The 22,171-nt window shown below is 46.8% G+C and overlaps 1 protein-coding gene across 20 annotated transcripts in view; it reads left to right on the top strand.

Moving 5' to 3' along the window:
- The window catches only part of rap1gapa (RAP1 GTPase activating protein a), an 809,199-nt gene that overhangs the window by 628,119 nt on the left and 158,909 nt on the right, over positions 1–22,171 (top strand). The window contains exon 1 of one of the 20 annotated variants that reach the window (XM_072477757.1): positions 21,729–21,968. The exons of the other annotated variants lie outside the window; for them this stretch is intronic. Coding sequence (XP_072333858.1) covers positions 21,891–21,968 — 78 coding nt within the window. The 5' untranslated portion in view covers positions 21,729–21,890. Of the gene's footprint in view, positions 1–21,728; positions 21,969–22,171 lie in introns of those variants that run through there. 20 annotated transcript variants of the gene reach the window in all.

Raw genomic sequence — 22,171 nt, 5'->3', positions numbered from 1 at the left:
GGTTCCCATGCCCCTGCTGCATTAGTTTAAACCCCCCCAAAGAGCACTAACAAATCTCCCCCCCAGGATATTTGTGCCCCTCCGGTTCAGATGTAGACCATCCTGTCTGTAGAGGTCCCACCTTCCCCAGAAAGAGCCCCAGTTGTCCAGAAATCTGAATCCCTCCCGCCTGCACTATCCCTGTAGCCACGTGTTTAAATGCTCTCTCTCCCTATTCCTCATCTCACTATCACGTGGCACGGGCAACAACCCAGAGATAACAACTCTGTTTGTTCTAGTTCTGATCTTCCATCCTAGCTCCCTGAAAGCCTGCCTGACATCCTTGTCCCCTTTCCTACCTATGTAGTTAGTGCCAATGTGGACCACGACTTGGAGCTGCTCCCCCTCCCCCTAAGGACCCGGAAAACACGATCCGAGACATCACGTACCCTTGCACCTGGGAGGCAACATACCAAACGTGAGTCTCTCACGCTCCCACAAAATCTCCTATCTGTGCCCCTGACTATAGAGTCCCCAATTACTAATGCTCTGCTCCTCTCCCCCCTTCCCTTCTGAGCAACAGGGACAGACTCCGTGCCAGAGGCTCGTACCCCATGGCTTACCCCTGGTAAGCCGTCCCCCCCACAAATATCCAAAGCGGTATACTTGTTTCTCAGGGGAACGACCGCAGGGGATCCCTGCAATGACTGCTTTTTCCCAGTCCCTCTTACAGTTACCCACCTATCTCCAATCTTTGGTGTAACTAATTCCCTGAAGCTGCTATCTATGACCCCTTCTGCCTCCCGAATGATCCGAAGTTGTTCCAACTCCAGCTCCAGTTCCCTAACTCGGTCTTAGAACAAAGAACAAAGAAATGTACAGCACAGGAACAGGCCCTTCGGCCCTCCAAGCCCGTGCCGACCATGCTGCCCGACTAAACTACAATCTTCTACACTTCCTGGGTCCGTATCCCTCTATTCCCATCCTATTCATGTATTTGTCAAGATGCCTCTTAAATGTCACTATCGTCCCTGCTTCCACCACCTCCTCCGGTAGCGAGTTCCAGGCACCCACTACCCTCTGCGTAAAAAACTTGCCTCGTACATCTACTCTAAACTTTGCCCCTCTCACCTTAAACCTATGCCCCCTAGTAATTGACCCCTCTACCCTGGGGAAAAGCCTCTGACTATCCACTCTGTCTATGCCCCTCATAATTTTGTAGACCTCTATCAGGTCTCCCCTCAACCTCCTTCGTTCCAGTGAGAACAAACCGAGTTTATTCAACCGCTCCTCATAGCTAATGCCCTCCATACCAGGCAACATTCTGGTAAATCTCTTCTGCACCCTCTCTAAAGCCTCCACATCCTTCTGGTAGTGTGGCGACCAGAATTGAACACTATACTCCAAGTGTGGCCTAATAAGGTTCTATACAGCTGCAACATGACTTGCCAATTCTTATACTCAATGCCCCGGCCAATGAAGGCAAGCATGCCGTATGCCTTCTTGACTACCTTCTCCACCTGTGTTGCCCCTTTCAGTGACCTGTGGACCTGTACTCCTAGATCTCTTTGACTTTCAATACTCTTGAGGGTTCTACCATTCACCGTATATTCCCTACCTGCATTAGACCTTCCAAAATGCATTACCTCACATTTGTCCGGATTAAACTCCATCTGCCATCTCTCCGCCCAAGTCTCCAAACAATCTAAATCCTGCTGTATCCTCCGACAGTCCTCATCGCTATCCGCAATTCCACCAACCTTTGTGTCGTCTGCAAACTTACTAATCAGACCAGTTACATTTTCCTCCAAATCATTTATATATACTACAAAGAGCAAAGGCCCCAGCACTGATCCCTGTGGCACACCACTGGTCACAGCCCTCCAATTAGAAAAGCATCCTTCCATTGTTACTCTCTGCCTTCTATGGCCTAGCCAGTTCTATATCCACCTTGCCAGCTCACCCCTGATCCTGTGTGACTTCACCTTTCTAGTGTACTAGTCTACCATGAGGGACCTTGTCAAAGGCCTTACTGAAGTCCATATAGACAACATCCACTGCCCTACCTGAATCAATCATCTTAGTGACCTCCTCGAAAAACTCTATCAAGTTAGTGAGACACGACCTCCCCTTCACAAAACCGTGCTGCCTCTCACTAATATGTCCATTTGCTTCCAAATGGGAGTAGATCCTGTCTCGAAGAATTCTCTCCAGTAATTTCCCTACCACTGAAGTAAGGCTCACCGGCCTGTAGTTCCCGGGATTATCCTTGCTACCCTTCTTAAACAGAGGAACAACATTGGCTATTCTCCAGTCCTCCGGGACATCCCCCGAAGACAGCGAGGATCCAAAGATTTCCGTCAAGGCCTCAGTAATTTCCTCTCCAGCCTCCTTCAGTATTCTGGGGTAGATCCCATCAGGCCCTGGGGACTTATCTACCTTAATATTTTTTAAGACACCCAACACCTCTTCTTTTTGGATCTCAATGTGACCCAGGCTATCTACACACCCTTCTCCAGACTCAACATCTACCAATTCCTTCTCTTTGGTGAATACTGATGCAAACTATTCATTTAGTACCTCGCCCATTTCCTCTGGCTCCACACATAGATTCCCTTGCCTATCCTTCAGTGGGCCAACCCTTTCCCTGGCTACCCTCTTGCTTTTTATGTACGTGTAAAAAGCCTTGGAGGAGCTGGAGATGGCAGCACTTCCTGCAGGTAAAATCAGCAGGGACACTAACTGCATCCCTCACCTCAAACATCCTGCAGGAGGAACATTGCACTCCCTTCCCTGCCATTCCTCTAACTTTCTACCAAGATCTGGCTAACAACTAAATTAAATTTTTTATAAAAAATAATAATAATATAATAAAATATGGTACTTACCTCAGACCAATGGGTTTTATTATTAGGTTAGAGGAGGAGGGCGGGTGGGAGACACTACACGTGTAGTGTCTCGGGTTTCCTCTCCACCAGAATTTATTGGTGAGGGTCTTCCCAGGCGTCCGCGGGTCGACTTCCTGTTCCCGCCTAAAACACTAATTAAAAAAAAAAAAAATTCTCAGCTCCTGCTGAAATTGACTAACCAGCCAGCTCCACTCCCGTCGAAATCGACTGGCCTGCCCCTGCAAAGACAAGCGCTTTTAAAGGACAGACTTACCTCCCAGCAGCCACTTCCGCACTGCTCCCGCTGAAACTGACTCACCAGCTGTTCTCCCGCCGAAATCGACTCAAGGCAAATGGAGTTTTGTCCTTCATTGCTAGAGGGATGGAGTTTAAGACTAGGGAGGTTATGCTGCAATTGTATAAGGTGTTAGTGAGGCCACACCTGGAGTATTGTATTCACTTTTGGTCTCCTTACCTGAGAAAGGACGTACTGGCACTGGAGGGTGTGCAGAGGAGATTCACTAGGTTAATCCCAGAGCTGAAGGGGTTGGATTACGAGGAGAGGTTGAGTAGAGTGGGACTGTACTCGTTGGAATTTAGAAGGATGAGGGGGGATCTTATAGAAACATATACAATTATGAAGGGAATAGATAGGATAGATGCGGACAGGTTGTTTCCACTGGCGGGTGAAAACAGAACTAGGGGGCATAGCCTCAAAATAAGGGGAAGTAGATTTAGGACTGAGCTTAGGAGGAACTTCTTCACCCAAAGGGTTGTGAATCTATGGAATTTCTTGCCCAGTGAAGCAGTTGAGGCTCCTTCATTAAATGTTTTTAAGATAAAGATAGATAGTTTTTTGAAGAATAAAGGGATTAAGGGTTATGGTGTTCGGGCCGGAAAGTGGAGCTGAGTCCACAAAAGATCAGCCATGATCTCATTGAATGGCGGAGCAGGCTCGAGGGGCCAGATGGCCGACTCCTGCTCCTAGTTCTTATGTTCTTATGTACCTGTCCCTCTGCAGATCTTTGTATCATCTGCAAAATTAGCAACAGTGCCTTCAGTTGCTTCTTCCAGTTCAATAATGTATATTGTGAAATGTTGTGGTCCCAGCACAGACCCCTGAGGCACACCACTAGTCACCGGCTGCCATCCCGAAAAAGACCCCTTTATCCCCACTCTCTGCCTTCTTCTAGTCAGCCAATCCTCTGTCCATGCCAGGATCTTACCCTTAACACCATGGGCTTTTAAAACTTATTTAATAATCTCCTCTGCGGCATCTTGTCAAAGACCTTCTGGAAATCTAAATAAATCACGTCCATTGGTTCTCCTTTGTCTAACTTCCTTGTCACCTCCTTAAAGAACTCTAACAGATTTGTCAGACATGACCTCCCTTGGACAAAACCGTGCTGACTCAGTCCTATTTTATCATGCACTTCCAAGTACTCCACAATGTCACCTTTAATAACAGACTCTAAATCTTACCAATGACCGAAGTCAGGCTAACCGGCCTATAATTTCCTGTCTTCTGCCTCCCTCCCTTCTTAAATAGTGGTGTTACATTAGCCAGTTTCCAGTCCTCTGGGACCCTTCCTGCCCCAGTGATTCCTGAAAGATCATCACTAATACCTCCACAATCTCCTCAGCTATCTCTTCTTTTCACTCTCCTAAAACTCCCTCTCCAACACTACTTTGGCTGTACCTACACCACAGGAACTGCCGGGGTTCAAGAAGGTATCTCACCAGTCCCTGCTTGAGGATAATTCGGGTGGGACATAAATGCTGGGCTAGCTAGTGATACCCACAACCCATGAATAATTTTTTTAAAAACTTAATTGCCCAAAATAGCAATGAGTTTAACCAACGAGAGCAGCGTCTAGTTTGATCCATCTCTGTGCTGAGTAACTACTGTCAGCTGGGGCAATAGTGGAGATGCTGCACTTACAATTAGCACCCTTGGAGATAAAAGATCATTGCAGATTTCCAGTCTTTGATTGGCCTCATTGGCTCCCAGTCCAACAACACCTCAGTTTTAAAACTTCATCCCCATGTTTCTATGCCTCTATTAGCTGATGCCTCTCTTTCTGTGACCTTTTAACAGCCCTACAATCCTCTGGAGAATTTAAAATTAATCCAACAACTGAACATCCAAAGCTCTCTGGTGTAGAAAATTCTAAAGTTCACAAACCTTTGAGAGAAGAGGTTTCTCTTCTTTTCACCCTGAAATGTCTGACGCCTTATTCAGAGACTGTGACGGCAATTCTAGTCTTCCCAGCCAGGGGGCGCAAACAGCTTCCCAACCTCTACCCTGTCGAGCCCCATTAGAATTGATATGTTTCATGAGATCATCTCCCATTCTTCTAAACTCCAGTGAGTGTAGACCTAATCTACTTGACCTCTGTATAAGACTGTATAATGCCCGTGTCCCAGTAATCAATCTGGTAAAACCTTTATTGTTCTCCCTCCAAATGTATCCTCCCTTAGATAAAGAGACTAGAACTATACTCCGTACTCAGGCATGGTTGTACCAAAGCCCGATAAAATATTAGTAACACGTTATTATTCTTTCAGCCAATCACTTTGTAAACATGGCTAATCTTATACAATTTGTTGTCCTAATTACTCGCACATTCCTGGCTTCCAATGTTTAAACTCCAAAATGATCCGGAGGAAACGGATTAAATTATGAGGACAACTTTCATTGGCTGGAAGTGTATCTGTTGAATAGAGAAGATTGTAATGTTTTAAGACGATCAAAGGAATCGATGGGGAAGATAGAAGCTATTCCCCGAGGGTGGGCCAAGAGAGAGAACAAGGCGGCCTAACTTCAAAATATTAGACCTAGGCCATTCAGGATGATAACAGGAAGCACTGCTTCACGTGAAGGCTGATGGAAAGCTGGCTCTCTCACCCCCAAACACCTGTTAGACTCGGGGAAGGGGCCAGTAGAAGACATTGGGCGCGATTTAATAGAAAACAAAGAGTCCCGTTTTGGGCACGTTTAGCGGAGTGTTTCCTGGATTTTGCAGTGCCGTGAATGACCCTGCTATTAAATGTGACTTGGCTTTTTCGGACATTGGCGTGCAGCGCCCCATCAAGCCCACACGTAGACTCAATTGCTGCACTAACGAGCTCAGCTCGCCAGTCAGGAAAAGATCAAAAATTGCCACCCTGATCTCTCAACCCCCCACCGCAGTCTCTGAACCCCACCCCAACGCCCCAACTTTCCAATTAGGGATCCTCGACCCCCCCCCCCCTTTACCCCACCTCATAAGGGCAAGGCAATGGCCCAATTCCAGGCATGTGCAAGATGCCACCTGAGCACCTTGGCATTGCCAAGGTGGCACCTGGATTGCCCTGCCAGGTTGCTAGGCTGGCAGTACCACAGTGCCCATGTGACTTTGGGGGTGCCAGGGTACCACCCTGCCCAGAGCCTGACCACCCAGGGGCCCCTGACCGCCTGGGAGACCCCCCCAATTGCCTTTATGCCTGGTCCTCTGTGGAGGCCGGTGCTAAATGACGTGGGTCGCAATCTCCGACGTGAGGCCATTGATCTCGCTCCTTGGGTAACTCCGGCGCAGACATATTCAAGTGAGACTAATTGCTCAGTTTCACATCCAGTGAGGACAACATCCAGATTGTGACGCTTCACGAGATCTTGTTAGATCTCGCAAGGCATAAGAAGCATCGTAAATCTCGCGATCGGCTCTCATGAGATTTACCTGGGTCCTGAGTCGGTGTGTCAAGGCCGTGAGATCACGCAGATTGATCCTGATTTTGATAGGTTCTTTTAGGCAAATATATGAAAGGGTTAGGTACAGATGAGCTCTGATCTAATTGAATGGTGGAGCAGTTTTCAGTTCAATATTCCTAATTTCCTCCCTACGCTTCTCCACCTCTCTTTCCTCCTTCAAAGGTTTTCTCTTTAGCTGTTCTGGTTGTTGTTCTCGTGACTCCTCCTTTGACTCAGTGTAATTCTTTTCTGATTCTACACTGCAATCATTCACCATAGGACATTTTATTACGTTAAATGAACAATATAAATGCGAATTATAGTTGTTCATTGTTATCAAATGACCCCTACAGGACCATTTCTTCCAGAAGCAGTCAAAAGAAAGTTGATGTATGTTTACAGGTTTAGGGCAGCACAGTGGCGCAGTGGTTAGCACTGGGACTACGGCGCTGAAGACCTGGATTCGAATCCCGGCCCTGCGTCACTGTCCGTGTCGAGTTTGCACATTCTCCCCGGGTCTGTGTGGGTCTCACCCCCACAACCCAAAGATATGCAGGGTAGGTGGATTGGCCACGCTAAGTTGCCCCTTAATTGGAAAAAATTAATTGGGTACTCTAAATTTATAATAACAAACAAAAAAAAAATGTTTACAGGTTTGGCAGTAATCGACCAAGCTAAATGTAGCAATGATTACTTAACATATCAAAAGTACTCTGTCCTTTCTCAAATTGAATCCTGATGAATTTAAATCTACTTTTTGAGCAACACTTGATTAGAATCAACAACAAGAAAGAAGTGGAAAAAACTCAGCAGGTCTGGCAGCATCTGTGGAGAGAGTTAAAGTTTGAGTTAATATCCTCATCACAACATGCCCTTCCACCTATTTTCATATCATCGGCAAATTTGGAAACTTTATATTCTGTTCCTTCCTCCAGATGTAAATAGTGAATAATTACAGACCAAGAACTGATTCTTATGGCATTCCACTAGTTGCATCTTTCCACTCTGAAAAGGACCCATTTATTCAACTCTGTTTTCTGTGTGTCAGCCAGTTTTCAATCCAAGCTAACACACTTACTCCAATTCCATGGGCTTTTACTTTATGCGCCAGCCTCTCATGCAGCACCTTGTCAGATACCTTTTGGAAATCTAACTACGCTACATCTACAGGTTCCCCTCTTTCTACTCTCCCTGTTACATCCCCAAAGAATTCGAGCACATTCATAGAAGGAAGAATAGGCCATCTATCCCTGCCATGTGACTAGCTCATGGCTGATTTGTGTCTTGATTTTCTACAAATCCCTCGATCCCCTTGTTATATTACTCTTCGGTAATACATTGTTACTCTTTGCTTCATGTTCCAGAATGGTCTGACGGTGTGACTCTGAAGAAACCACCAATCTTCAACTTGCAGCAAAACAGATTGACTGAATAATGAAATGATTAATATTGAGTTTGCACACTCTACAGAACTATAACTAGTAATCAAGTAATCTAGAATAAAGTATTAACTAATTTAAACTACACGTGCTAACTATGCTGTGATCTATCTCTCTAACACTCTGCTGTCTAGTCACTCCTGGTTGGAAGAGACCCAAAATCTTTGAGTTCTCATATTTATAGTGGAATCTAGTGTTGCCCTCTAGTGGTTGTGTTACACTAAGATGTAATCATTAACCCTTTTTTATGTCTCTATATATACATATCACTACACCCCTTACCCAACAGGAATCTATCAACTTCAGTCTTGGGTCTTTCAATTGCACCCCAGCATCCACATCCTCTGGGAGACAGATTGCCCCAGCTTTTATCCAAATATAATCTGCCATTTTCAAATTGTTAGCTCCAATGTGATGATTGTTGCTGTGTTATTGGAGGACAATAATGAGATCCATAAAGCGAGATGATTTTCTTCACTTATTGTCAGCATAACAAATGGCCGGTTTGCTTTTAATCTGAACTAATTTAGCAAATAATCTGAGAAGATGCATTTCTTGGCATAATACCCTTTTAAAGTTGTGAACATGCTCAGAATATGATTCTACAGTTAAATGTTCTTCAATTTTTAATTGAAAAATCTACCTGCGGGGAAAGCGATGACTAATGAAGTTAGTGAATGTTTCTCCACAATGAGGCTGGAAAGAAACTTGCAACAAACATCATTTCAGATAACGCAAGCACTTCAAAACAATTCCTTCAGTTTCCATGGCAACTATTCAAATTTAAGTCTCCGAGATTAGTTTGATCATACTGTTCTTATTTCCTCTTGAGTGCTTTTAGTTAGATCTTCCCTGTTATTACTGCAAATATCTTCTTTGTGTTATTTTCATTCTTTGCGCTCGTTTCTATTTCAGAGCTTCCTTTGCTTTACACTTTGACATTTTGTCCTCGCCAGTTTTCTCCCCGGAATATACTGACTAGTACCTCACCCAACTGATAATCGTTATTAATGTCAGGAGATGGTGAGCACAGGAAGCTGTTGTACCAGGGTCGTCCTATTCATTACGTGACAGTTAAACATGATTCTGCTCTCACCTGAACTTTCCACCAAGATTAGAGATGGGGACAGAAGCCTGGGAATGACCAGGGGAACTGTATAGTTAATTGTAAAAAGTCTTACAACACCAGGTTAAAGTTCAACAGGTTTGTTTCAAATCACTAGCTTTCGGAGCGCTGCTCCTTCCTCTGGAACCCACCTCTTCATTCACCTGAGAAAGGAGCAGTGCTCCAAAAGCTAGTGATTTGAAACAAACCTGTTGGACTTTAACCTGATGTTGTAAGACTTCTTACTGTGCCCACCCCAGTCCAACGCCGGCATCTCCACACCATAGTTAATTGTGTTAGTGCTATTCTGTCTCAGTGCTGTCTTTGTGCAAATAACATATTTTCCCTTGTGAGTGGCTATGCAAATTGATTTAAGTTTTTATTTGTATGGACTGATTGTGCTGAAGAATGAACGTATTACCAACAGCCAGTCGAAGTTCGATGAAGTCATTCTGTGCACCCAGCAGGAAGCTGTATTCCTAGATCAGAGAACCGGGGGGGGGGGGGGGGTGAGAATCATAGCTGCAATGATGTATTTCAAACATCTATCTTCTGGGTGCACAATTGCTATTTTTCTCCAGCATTTCTTATTTTTCCAGAATAAATGTCTACTATTGATGTGGTGGATGGTATTTGTCAAATGATTTGATCATGTAGATGGAATTTAAGCTGCCATTGTATATAACTGATGTACTCAGCCACAAGCTCTTATTGTGGAAGCAGTTGCTTCATGTCCTTTGAAAAAATATATTTCTGTCGAGTGTTAAACTGACGGCTCTCCCCATCATTTGCATATCTGAACTTTTTTGTGGGGTTATTCTGTGCGGAGTTCTTTGATGCTGAAGATTGTTTGCTAAACAATGGCTCAGTCACTTGCAAATTTCGCTAAGTTTTGGCGTTTTCCATGCTTATAGGTCAGGAATGGTTTTTTCATGAAACCTCTAGAGTTACAAGTTTAAAATAATCCTTTGGTGCCTTTTAATTTCCTGCATAAATTCCTCATGAATTGCCTCCTCCACAGGGAAAAGACAAGATAAAGAAAAATGTTAGTATTTGACATTCCAGGATAGGTGCTCTTTTTATGATTCTCTAATATCAGTCTGCAACATGACCAAACACTTTTAAGCATTCCTTCCTTCCTTGTCTCATCTGTCAGACGTCAGCGTGGGATCATTTAAATGCTGCTGCCTGAATTATGTGGTGTTACTGGTGACAGAAGCTTTGTGAGGCTGGACATGTGCAGAGTAATGTGGAAATCCAGAAGTTGCCATCAGTGAGTCTGTGCTCCTCTAGAGGACAAGCTGCAAAATTCCCACAGATTACAATCCCTCAGCAATCATCACACGATCGGGATTTCCACTTTTTACTCTGCTAGTCTCGCTGTAAAAATCCTGGTATGTTATAACCTTGTTGAATGAGGTGTAATTAGGTTTCAACAGCGTACTGGCTTTATAATTACTGCTACATACCCTCACTGAAACCAAGAAACTAATGTTAGATTTGTGGAATGTCAATTTTTTTTATAATGATAACATTTACACATTTCTGAAACCATGGTTCTTTTCTTTTTCAAAAAAAACAAATCTGATATCTTTATTTTAGTTTCTATCTTAATGAAGGTGTACGTTTATTTAACGATTTGAAAATTTCAATTAAAAGTGAAGGAGTGTTTTTAACTTCCTGGTTTGCTGTTTGTGTAAATACTTACAGGGCTAAATCGCTGGCTTTTAAAGCAGACCCAGGCAGGCCAGCAGCACGGTTCAATTCCCGTACCAGCCTCCCCGAACAGGCGCCGAAATGTGGCGACTAGGGGCTTTTCACAGTAACTTCATTGAAGCCTACTTGTGACAATAAGCGATTTTCATTTCATTTCATGTGATTGGCTGCTTGCTGACATCACTGCTGCTGCACACCAAAATATCCACTTGACTTGCCACCAAATTTAACCTGTTCTCACTGAAGGAAAATCCACAAAACAAATCACAAGCATCAATAGGTCCTTGCAGACAACTTGTTTTTAAGGGTGCCTTGCTTCACTTCCTGTTGCAATGTTTCGGTAAAACATTTTGGCACAGTTAGTAGATTCTCCACCTGTGACAGAAATCGGAACTTAACAAGCAGACCGACTAGTTTAAACAGGGAATCCAGCTCTGTTTGTAATTTCTGTGGGGAAGAAATCGGGAGAAGAGCCGGGAAACAACTAAAAGTTCAACAGGAGAAGCAGTTCTGAAAAATACACTGCAATTATATTGTGTATCTCCTCATACCATATCAGGAAACTGTGTGGAGTGTAGAGGGTTAATTTCTAGCCCCACTTTTCCTAATAATTTGCATCAAGGAAATGGAATCCCTCCAAGTTATTTCAGCAGTTCCGAAAGAGAAATCTACCTGTGGTCATAAAAGGAGGAAATGCTGGGAAAACGTGGCAGGTTTGGCAACATCTGTGGAGAGTGAAACTGAGTTCATGAGCGAGATCTTCAGCTGATCATACCCGCACCATCTCCCATTCCTACCAACACCGCGCTCCCGCCGTGCAGCCTGGGGTGGTTTCAATGGGAAATCCCATTGACAGTGGCAGGATTGATTAATTGATAGATAGATATTGATTGGTATTTATTGTCACACGTACCGATGTACAGTGAAAAGTATATTTCTGCGGCCAAGGGAACGTACACAGTACGTACATAGTAGACAAAAGAATAATCGACAAGAGAACATTGACAGTGGTGCATCAACAAATAGTGATTGGTTACAATGCAGAAGAAGGCCAAACAAGAGCAGCATAGGGCGTCATGAATAGTGTTCTTACAGGGAACAGACCAGTCCAAGGGGAGTCGTTGAGGAGTCTGGTAGCTGTGGGGAAGAAGCTGTTCCTATGTCTGGATGTGCGGGTCTTCAGACTTCTGTACCTTCTGCCTGATGGAAGGGTCTGGAAGAAGGCAATGCCTGGGTGGGAGAGGTCTCTGACAATACTGTCTGCCTTCCTGAGGCAGCGGGAGGTGTAGACAGAATCAATGTGAGGGTGGCAGCTTGTGTGATGCGTTGGGCTGAGTTCACCACACTCTGCAGTTTCTTGCGATCTTGAATCAAGCAGTTGCCGTACCAGCTGTGATGCAGCCGGATAGGATGCTCCCTATCGCACATCTATAGAAGTTTGTGAGAGTCGATGCAGACATGCCGAATTTCTTTAAACGTGAGTGGACCAGGACAGACTGTCGGTGATGGTGACCCCAGGAACTTAAAGCTATCGACCATCTCCACTTTGGAGCCATTGATGCAGACGGGAGTGTGTGTCGTGCTGCGCTTCCTGAAGTCGATGATCAGTTCCTTGGTCTTTCCAGCATTTAGAGAGAGATTGTTTTCGGTACACCATGCAACCAAGTGATCTATCTCTCTGGTGTAGTCTGATTCATTGTTGTTTGAGATACGACCCAGCACAGTGGACCCGCCTCCCCTGACCAATGGCTGACCATCTCCCGTCTTCGTGGAAAGGCCAAAGGAACTCGGCCAATGTTTCGAGTCCACATGACTCTTCTAAATGTACCCGAGAGTTTATTAGGGCTATAAATGGAAGCTGGCATTTTTATTCTTCAGTAAAACTGTTCAAAAGAGAATGTTTCTCTCTCTCTCTCTCTGGTTATTATGAATTAATTTCTGTCGCAGGTCCATTGGCATCAGTTGGGTCCGTAGATGGATCACACCGTTTGCCTGCTCGAGTAAACCGCCATGATCCAATACCAATTTACACAAAGCATTATCGATAAGTCTGACAAGACACTCACTTTTTTGAGAAAGGGGACATCTGAGCTTTGAATAAAGGCCCTTGCGTGCTTCCCCAGACTTAGTGGAGAAGGAAACACTTGGTAGCTCAAAGCCTGATACAAATCAATAAGATGTTTTATTTCACAACATGAACGTACAGGTCAGCAACCAGGTGAGGATTTACAGCATCCAATCAGCTCGACTTGTTTTCAGAACACTTTCTTGTAAGATAATTAACCTGCCCTATGTTCACACGCCATTGGTTCAACAGAAACCAATGTGGAGAGCTGGGAGATGTTGGATGAAAAAGTGGTCAGAGCATTTTTGGTGGGGGGGGGGGGGGGGAGTTAAAAAAAATGAAAGAAAGATTTGCATTTGTATAGCACCCTTCATTGCTTTGTAACCGTTCTGTGTGTAAGACCTGAAGCCATCCGTGATTGATCTTTGGTCCCACCTCCAATGTACAGATTCCTGAAGGAGTTACTCCTTGATAGTTAACTGCGGTTGATTCAGGAATCTCTGTTGTGAAGGTACAACCTGCACATTGATGTGATCTATCGATAGAGGCACCTCCTGAGATTCAACACTTTGATAGGGTTGAAGTAGCTTCATCTGCAAATGATATTTCAGAAGTTCACTTTATATTTTACTTCTGCTAATGCAACTAATGGAATTTTGAAAATAATTTCAACCTAAGTCATGTCCCACTGCATTCCTTTGTTGCAACTACTTTTTGAATCATTTATATATGTACTATTGGTTTCACTTTTCATAGAAAACCAACTCGAATTGCAGAATGTGATCAAAGAACATAAACAATTGATATTTGACAATATTCTCAAGAAATAGCTAAACATACTCGCTTCACGCCCTTGTGGAGACACATAAAGGCCGGGAGACGCAAATCCCGCCCCGCCGCCGGCTGCCCTATTCTCCGGCGCCGTTTTTTGGGCGGCGGCGGGATTCCCGCCACGCCAGTCGGGGGCCGTTGACAGCGCCCCCCCCCCCCGGCGATTCTCCGGGCCCCTATGGGCGGAGCGGCCGTCCATTTATGGCCAGTCCCCCCGGCGTGAATTACTCACCTCACGCATGCCGGGACCTGGCAGGTAAGTGTGCGGGGGCAGTCCTCTGGGGGGGGGGACAAAGGGGGATCCGACCCTGGGGGGGGGGCCCACAGTGGCCTGGCCCACGATCGGGGCCCACCGATCTGCGGGCGGGCTTGTTCTGTGGTGGCACTTCTTCCTTCCGCCCCGGGCCCCTGTAGGGCTCCATCATATTGCCTGGGGGCCGGCGCGGAGAAGAGAACCCCCTGCGCATGCGCGAACGTACGCCGGCTGGTCTGCGCATGCGCGGAATCACGCCGGCCATTCCACGCATGCGCAAACTCGTGCTGTCCCTTCGGCGCCAGCTGGAGCGACGCCAACCCCTCCGGCGTCAACCTCGCCCCCTAGAAAGGTGAGAATTCCTCACTTTGGGGGGCCGTTGACGCCGGAGTCATTGGCACCGGTTTTCCTGCCGGCGTGGGGACTTAGTCCCCAGAAGGAGAATCCCGGCCAAAATGTCCAGTTTCTGCTGGGATACTGGAGTCAATAATATGGTTGATGAAATCCAGCTGACATCATGCAAATTGTTGGTAACATCTTTTCCTTGTGGATATGAAACAAACCGATTCCTCAGCAGGTTAAAGTATGTTTATTATGTTAGTGAGGATACTGCCAACTCCAGTATTGTTCCCTAATTGAAAGAAGGTGTATGATGTTAAACAGCTGAATGTCGTGGTTATTGGGGTCGGTGTGGAGAAACAAAAAGGCAATGAAATTTCTTAGCTGAATAAAATTAATAATTGCAATTGTGACAGCAATCTTTTTGGTAACTAAAATATGTGAAATACACAATGGGGGCAATCCAACAGCTCTCCACAGCGCAGTATGGCCGATAGAAGCCCGGTGACTCTCTCCCAGGACCTAACGGGCTCGCAAAGCCTCGCAAAATCTATATTGATCTTGCAATTGTCAAGTAATTCAAATTAATCAGAGATTAAGTTGCACAGTAGGAATTTTGAGATGTAAATCCCACCCATTGTGGGCGTCATCACTTTTTAGCAAATCTGCATATCAGAGCGAGACAGCTAGTCTCACTTTAACGTGCAGAATCCTGAGTTACCCGAGGCATTGGGATCTTTCTCTATCACCTCGGAGACCCCCAGCGAGCGCCGTTCAGTACTGGTCTCCACGAACATCCTGTTGGCCACCTTTGTGTCCAGCTGCATCAAGCTGTGCATGGACCCCCGGTATGCAAACACCAAGTGTCTCTACATACTGAGGTTCTACCTGTCCCCGGTGTTATGGATGATGGGCCTGGCCTCATTGCCGCGGAACGCTCCAAGTAGTTGGACCGTGCCGTACCATCTGTCCCTCGTGGAAAACATTTTGAAGAAAAACACCTTTGACCACAAGGCAATGAAGCAGTGGTCAACACGTAATGTCCTCGAGGCCCTCAGGGAAAAGCAGACTGTGGAGGATGTTGGACGGTTCCCTGAGCAGACTGTCAGAGTCTTCTGGCAGAACGCCTCATCACCAGAACTTACAAACAAGCACCAAGACCTAGCTTGGCTGGTGGTGAGAAGGGCCCTCCCCGTCAGAATCTTCATGTACACCCGAAGGCTCAGCGCCGTTGCACGCTGCCCTCGGAGTGGCTGTGGGGGAAATGAGACGGCCACCCACGTCCTTGTGGAATGCGCCTTTGCAAAGAAGGTCTGGAGAGAGATGCAGTGGTATTTGTCAAGGTTCATCCCGAGCAGCTCTGTGACACAAGACTCTGTGCTCTACGGACTGTTTCTAGGGACACACACCGAGACAAACATCAACTGCTGCTGGAAGGTCATCAACTCGGTGAAAGACGCTCTTTGGTCTGCCCGAAACTTGCTGATCTTCCAGTGCAAAGAATTGTCCTCGACCGAGTGTTGCAGACTGGCACATTCCAAGGTCCAGGACTAAGTGCTGAGGGACGCACTCAAGCTTGGGGCAGCTGCCGCCAAGGCGCAATGGGGAAAGACCACTGTGTAAGGTCTTTCCAGCAAATGTACACCGAGGGGCGGGTAACAGTGTAAACCCTCCCTCGGTTTGGGTCATTAACACTCCAATGTATAAAACAAACATGACAATGTAATTATTTAAGAAAGGATTGTAACGTAAAGAGGGATATGTGTATAATGCATCAAAATTGAATGGAAGAAAGTCCAGGGGATGTGTAACTCTGATGGAAATGTACAGTCAAGACAATTTGAAATGTTCTGTAATGTTTATTATAAATTTTATGAATAAAGTATATTTTTTGAAAAAACAACTGGCCTCCACAAACAAGGACCAGATGTAATGGCACTCATGGGGGGGCTCCCAGGGGACTGGAGGCCCCCAGGGCATGCCCTTTGGGCAGGGTGGTACCCAGGCACTCCTGGTGCCACCTGGGTGCCAGCCTGGCACTGTCCAGGTGCCAGCCTGGCATTTTTTGTGTGTTGGCAATAGGGCCAGGGTGCCCTGCATGGGCGCTGGGGGTGTTCAGGGGGCCCCTGGGGAACTTCCCATAATGTGTTGGGGTTTGGGGGGGAGCTGTAGGTCACCTCGGGGGCCTCGGAGATCGAGATGCCATTTAGAAATGGCGAACCGATCTCTCGCTATACTGAGGAGTTCCAGATAGAACCCTTATTTAACACAAATGGTGTTTCCGGCGCTGCGAGCACTGAGAAGCACATGGCTAAAAGGGTAGCACACTGGTTAGCACTGTTGTTTCACAGCTCCAGGGTCCCAGATTCAATTCCGGCTTGGGTCACTGTCTGTGCGGAGTCTGCACGTTCTCCCCGTGTCTGCGTGGGTTTCCTCCGGGTGCTCCGGTTTCCTCCCACAGTCCAAAGATGTGCAGGTTCGGTGGAATGGCCAGGATAAATTGCCCTTTGTGTCTAAAAAGGTTTGGTGGGGTGCTGGGTTACGGGGATAGGGTGGAGGTGTGGGCTTAAGTAGGGTGCTCTTTCCAGGGGATGGTGCAGACTCAATGGGCCGAATGGCCTCCTTCTGCACTGTAAATTCTATGATTCTATGAAAAGCGCTCGCTATGTGATTTTGTTCTCATTTAGTTGAAACATGCTCAACAAGTCAACAAACAGTCCTGATATATATCCATCTGGTATCCACCTTGTCCATGCTCTCCATGGTGACCAGAATTGCATGCAAACTCTTAAGTCTAACCCAAAATTTGATACAGATTTAACATAACTCCCCTTAATTTTCACTTCTATCCCTCTACAAATAAAGCCTAGTGCTTAGCTAGTTTGTTAATGGCTTTGCTCACCAGTTGTTCACTGTTTAGTTTTGATATATTTCCCCGCCTGGGTCCCTTTGTTCCACTACCCCACCTGTACTTGCATCTCCCAAATAACGTGACCTCCATTATTATTCATCCCAAAATGTACTGCCTCACATTGATTTGCCAATTATTGTCCAGTCTGCAAGTTTATTAATGTTCTCCTGTAATTTGTTGCAGTCCTCCCCGGTGTTGACTTCTTCTTGTAGTTTTGCAAGTTCAAGTGCGTGTTGTCCAGCCCCAGTCACAACATTGTGTCTGGTGAGATAGATCAGCTTGAAAGATGTGCCAAATATTTGTACGTCATTTCATTAAAAATTTGTTTGAACAGCCACAAGCTGGGGCTGTCCTGAAGTTCCACTTATGGCGGAGGTGTAATGTCCATGTCGTAGAGTTGTAGATCCTTCTGGCCACTCCCTCTGAGAAAGATCAATCCATGGAGGCTCTATTATCGGACCATTCACCCGATCTTTGGTGATATTGATGTTAGCCCAGAGGTTGTGGCATTTGCCTTCTTTGTAAAAACCTGCATCATTCAAAGCATTTGATGGGCTCCAGAGAAGTTTGCATGAATTGAGTTGGTAGATTCTGAAGGTTCTCATAGATTGGCAGTTCTGGATCAGCTTCAATGCGGTCAAACCCTTTCAGTATTTTGCTTTCCAGTGCATGTCAGGGTGTGGAATATTAGGCAGAACACAAGACAGATGAAGACTTCTGGTGACGGCGGGCGGGAGGCAGCCGCGCGTTGGAGGGCTCCCGTTCGGGAACGGCATTGTCGGGGGTTAACGCCCGGTCCTAGGGCCAGCGAAGGCAGTAAAAGTCGGGAGACAGCACAGAGGAGGGGAATGTCGAAGACCAGCAAAAAAACGGCCGTGCAAAAAGCGTCTGAAAGTCCGTCGGGGAGTGGAAAGATCACCGCGGGGTCAGTAAAGAAAATGGAGGCTGGAGCTCCAGGGGAGGCCGCATAGCTTACGGCTGAAGAAATAACTAGGGTGATGGCTGCGGAATTCGAAAGGCAGTTTGCAAAATGCATGGAGACGGTGAGGAAGGAGATGAGGGAGGTCTTGAGTGCGCTGGTGGAGGAGGCGGTTTCCCCGGTGAGGACGGAGGTGGCGAGCGCAGTGGCGGAGGTGCGAGAGCAAGGGGAGACGCTGAAGGAAGTGGAGGAGACGTTATTGCAGCACGGTGATCAACTTACCTCGATGGGGAAGGAGATGCGGAAGGTGATGGACACTAACAAGGATCTGCGAGGAAAAATGGAAGACCTGGAAAACAGATCCAGGCGACAGAATTTGAGGATTGTGGGGCTGCCCGAAGGAGTTGAAGGACCGAAGCCGACTGAGTATTTTGCCGCGATGCTGGCAAAACTACTGGGGGAGGGGAAGTTCCCGATATGAACTGGATCGGGCTCATCGGTCGTGGAGGCCTGTACCAAAGGCGAGTGAGCCGCCAAGGGCAGTGACTCTGTGCTTCCGTAGGTACAGTGTGAAGGAGAAGGTCCTGAGCTGGGCCAAGCAGAAGCGGGTGGTGCAGTGGGCTGGAGCTGGTATACGTGTATACCAGGACTTTACGGTGGAGCTGGCGAGGAGGCGGACTACCTTCAACCGGGTGAAGAGGGCACTGTACATTAGCAAGGTGCAGTGCGGCATTGTGTATCCAGCGAAGCTGAGGGTGACTTACAAGCTCGGGGACTTTTATTTTAGAACGGCGGAAGCAGCGGAGGAGTTTGTGAAGGCAGAAGGACTGTGGCAGAACTGACAAATTGAGAAATGGCCATGTGCCGATGTGACCTCATGACTGTATTTTCTTATTTTTTGTTTCACTGCGTGCGGGAGTAGGGGCTAAAGGAGCCAATGTTGTATATATTTGGACAAGGGAAGGGACGGGACTTTCACTCGAAATGAGGGCTCTTTGGGGTGTAGGTGGATATGCGGGGTATGTGTGCTAAAAGGGGATCTTTGGGCTTTCCTGGGGCCGGGCAAGGGGGAAAGGGACCCGGGCGGGGGCCTCCACGCTGGCCGGTTTAAGCCGGCCAGTGAACGGGAGTGAGGTGGGGGGAGGGGCTGCGGCCATCGGAGCCTGGCAGAACAGGGTCCGAGTGGTCTAGCCGGGGTGGAAAGTTGGGGGGAAGGAACCAAGGTTGGGAGGAGGAGTTTTACAAGAGGCAGTGGACGGGGGGAGCTGGAGACTTGGGGAGTGGGGGGGAGGTTTACAACTCTTGGGTATCATGTACGGTACTCTTTCAGAGGTTGGATGGCGTTGAGTGTAGTGGGGGAGGGGGGGAGTGGACTCTAGAGGTCAATGGTGACCATGGACGGTCCCGGACTCCTTTTTCTTTTTCTCCTTTGTTTTTTGTTGCCACCGTGGGAGGGTTTGGTTTATTGGATGCATATATTGACAGGTGGGCCGTTGTTTGGGGTGGTGGGAGGATGGGATCATTGGTATTGTTAAGGGGATTGATTTTGTATTTGTTACCGTTTACTGTCTGTGGGTGGGGTGTAAATTTTTGAAGGAAAATGTGAAAATGTAGAATAAAAATTTTTTTTAAAAAAAGAACACAAGACAGATTATCGACTGTCGACCTAAATTGAAGTCAACTGCAAAGTTAGAAAATACTGGCGGGGATTCTCCGACCCCCCTGCCAGGCCGGAGAATCCCCAGGGGGAGGCGGGAACCCCGCCCCGCCACCCCGTCGCCGGCTGCCCTATTCTCCAGCGCCGTTTTTCGAACGGTGGCAGGATTCCCGCCATGCCGGTCAGGGGCTGTTGACAGCGCCCCCCCCCCCCGCGGCGATTCTCCGGGCCCCAATGGGCCGAGCGACCGTCCAGTTTTGGCCAGTCCTGCTGGCGTGATTTACTCACCTCACGCACGCGGGACCTGGCAGGTGAGTATGCGGGGGCAGTCTTGGGGGGGGGGTGCAGGGGGATCCAACCCCTGGGGGCCTCCCACGGTCGCCTGGCCCGCGATCGGGGCCTACCGATCCTACGGGCGGCTGTTTCCATGGGGGCCTTCTTTCCTCCGCGCCGGGCCCCTGCAGGGCTCTGCCACATTGCCCTGGGGCCGGCGTGGAGAAGAGAAACCCCCGCGCATGCACGGAAATACGCTGGCCGGTCTGCGCATGCGCAAACTATCGCCGGTCCTTCGCCGCCGGCTGCAGCAGCGGGGACGACTCCAGCAGCAACCTAGCCCCCTAGAACGGTGAGAATTCCTCACCATGGGGGGCCGTTGATGCTGGAGAAGTTGGCACCGGTTTACCCGCCGGCGTGGGGACGTAGCCCCATTTTCAGAGAATCCCGCCCTCTATTTTTGATTCCAAATCGTTATTGTAAATTGTGAACAGCGCTGATCCCAGTGAAACACAATGTTCCACCTCTGCTACTCGGAATAACGACCCTTTAACCCAACTCTCTGCTTCGTGGGTTCAAGCCAACTTCTGATCCATTAATTACCCTGGCTCCACATTCTCGGACTTTCTTCATTAGTCTATCATGGGGCATCTTCTCGAAGGCCCACTGAAAATCCAGTTCAGTTACATCCACTGTGTCGCCTCCATCTTGCCCTCTGTTACCTCCTCAAAACATTCAGCAATGTTGGCCAAGCAAGATTTCGCCTTCTGAAGTTCAATCTGACTATTCATTCTAATATTTTAATTTTCTGTAAGGTGTGCTGTGTTAGAGTTAAGAGCAAGGATTTGTTGTTATAAAGCACCTTTAATGGAATAAAATATCTCCCAAGCTTCACAGGAGAATTATAAAGTAAAATCTGACACCAAGCCTCATGTGATATCAGAACAGTTTGCGAAAGGCTTGGGCAAAGTGGTAGATTTTTAACAGTTTAAAGGAGCAAAGAAAGTTCGGGAGGCAGAGGTTTCGAGATTACCAACCTGGAAGGTGCTGTGCGCAAATTGTCCCCTGAAGATATCGCACATGCATGGTCACCCACATGAATGCAAATGTTCAAACGAATAGGCTGACTCGGTGGGTTGTGGACTTGGAAAAGATTTCAGAGATAAGGAAGGGAAAGATTTGAAAACAAGAACTGGAATTTTAAAATCCAGGCATTAACTGGGGACATGGTATGGGTCCATGAACAGAGGGCTGCTGGGTGAATGGGATTTTGCTGCATTTTAGGATAGGGGCAGCAGAGTTTTGGATGATTTCAAGTTTACTGAGGTCGCCGGGAGAGCATTTGAATAATCCAGAAATGAGGCAACAAAACTCACCAATGCAGTGAAATGTTTCAATAAAAGCTCTGGGGCTGCGTTTAGTGAAGAGATAAAGGATTAACTTTGTCACAGGTTTTCATATTTTTGTGAAAGAAGAGTTTTGTGGCTGGCTCTTAGTGGTTTGTTTTCCTACTTTGAAGCACTATTGTTGCGACATGCTGTCATTTGCCAGGTCTTGCACTGTCAGTTCTACTGTTCTGGCACGGGACCAAGTGTTTCACTCACTGATGCAGCTCGATATGGCAAATGTGCACAACCACTGGCATATTCTGCCGGAGAAGGGAGGAAAACGTTTAAACTAATGAGCGTAAGGAGGGAGAAATGGTCACCTGTCCTACTCTGATCTAGCATGCTTGATATGAATGTTGAGAGAAAGAATAGTTAGATTTTCCAGGTCAGCCTAAACATGCCTAAACATCAGCTGCTGCACTTGAGCGCTGACATGGAGAGAATCGACTCGCAGCTCCAACACTGGTCTGAAATTGTGAGTACACCTTGTTAATTTATGTGTAGCTTTCAATCATTAACTCTGTCTGGTTACTTGCAAAATAGTGTAATCAAAGGTAGATAGTTATATACTTTTGAATGTACTTGAAGAAGCATTTACGCGTTTCTGTTGTTCTGCCCTTGGCTTTAGTCCCCGAATTCACTGAAAGTTAATAGTCGGGCATGTTTAATTTTGAAATA

The sequence above is a fragment of the Scyliorhinus torazame genome, chromosome 16, assembly GCF_047496885.1.
Source record: "Scyliorhinus torazame isolate Kashiwa2021f chromosome 16, sScyTor2.1, whole genome shotgun sequence".
In the NCBI taxonomy this organism is placed as follows: Eukaryota; Metazoa; Chordata; class Chondrichthyes; order Carcharhiniformes; family Scyliorhinidae; genus Scyliorhinus; species Scyliorhinus torazame.
This window is presented reverse-complemented; position numbering and strand designations above follow the sequence as displayed.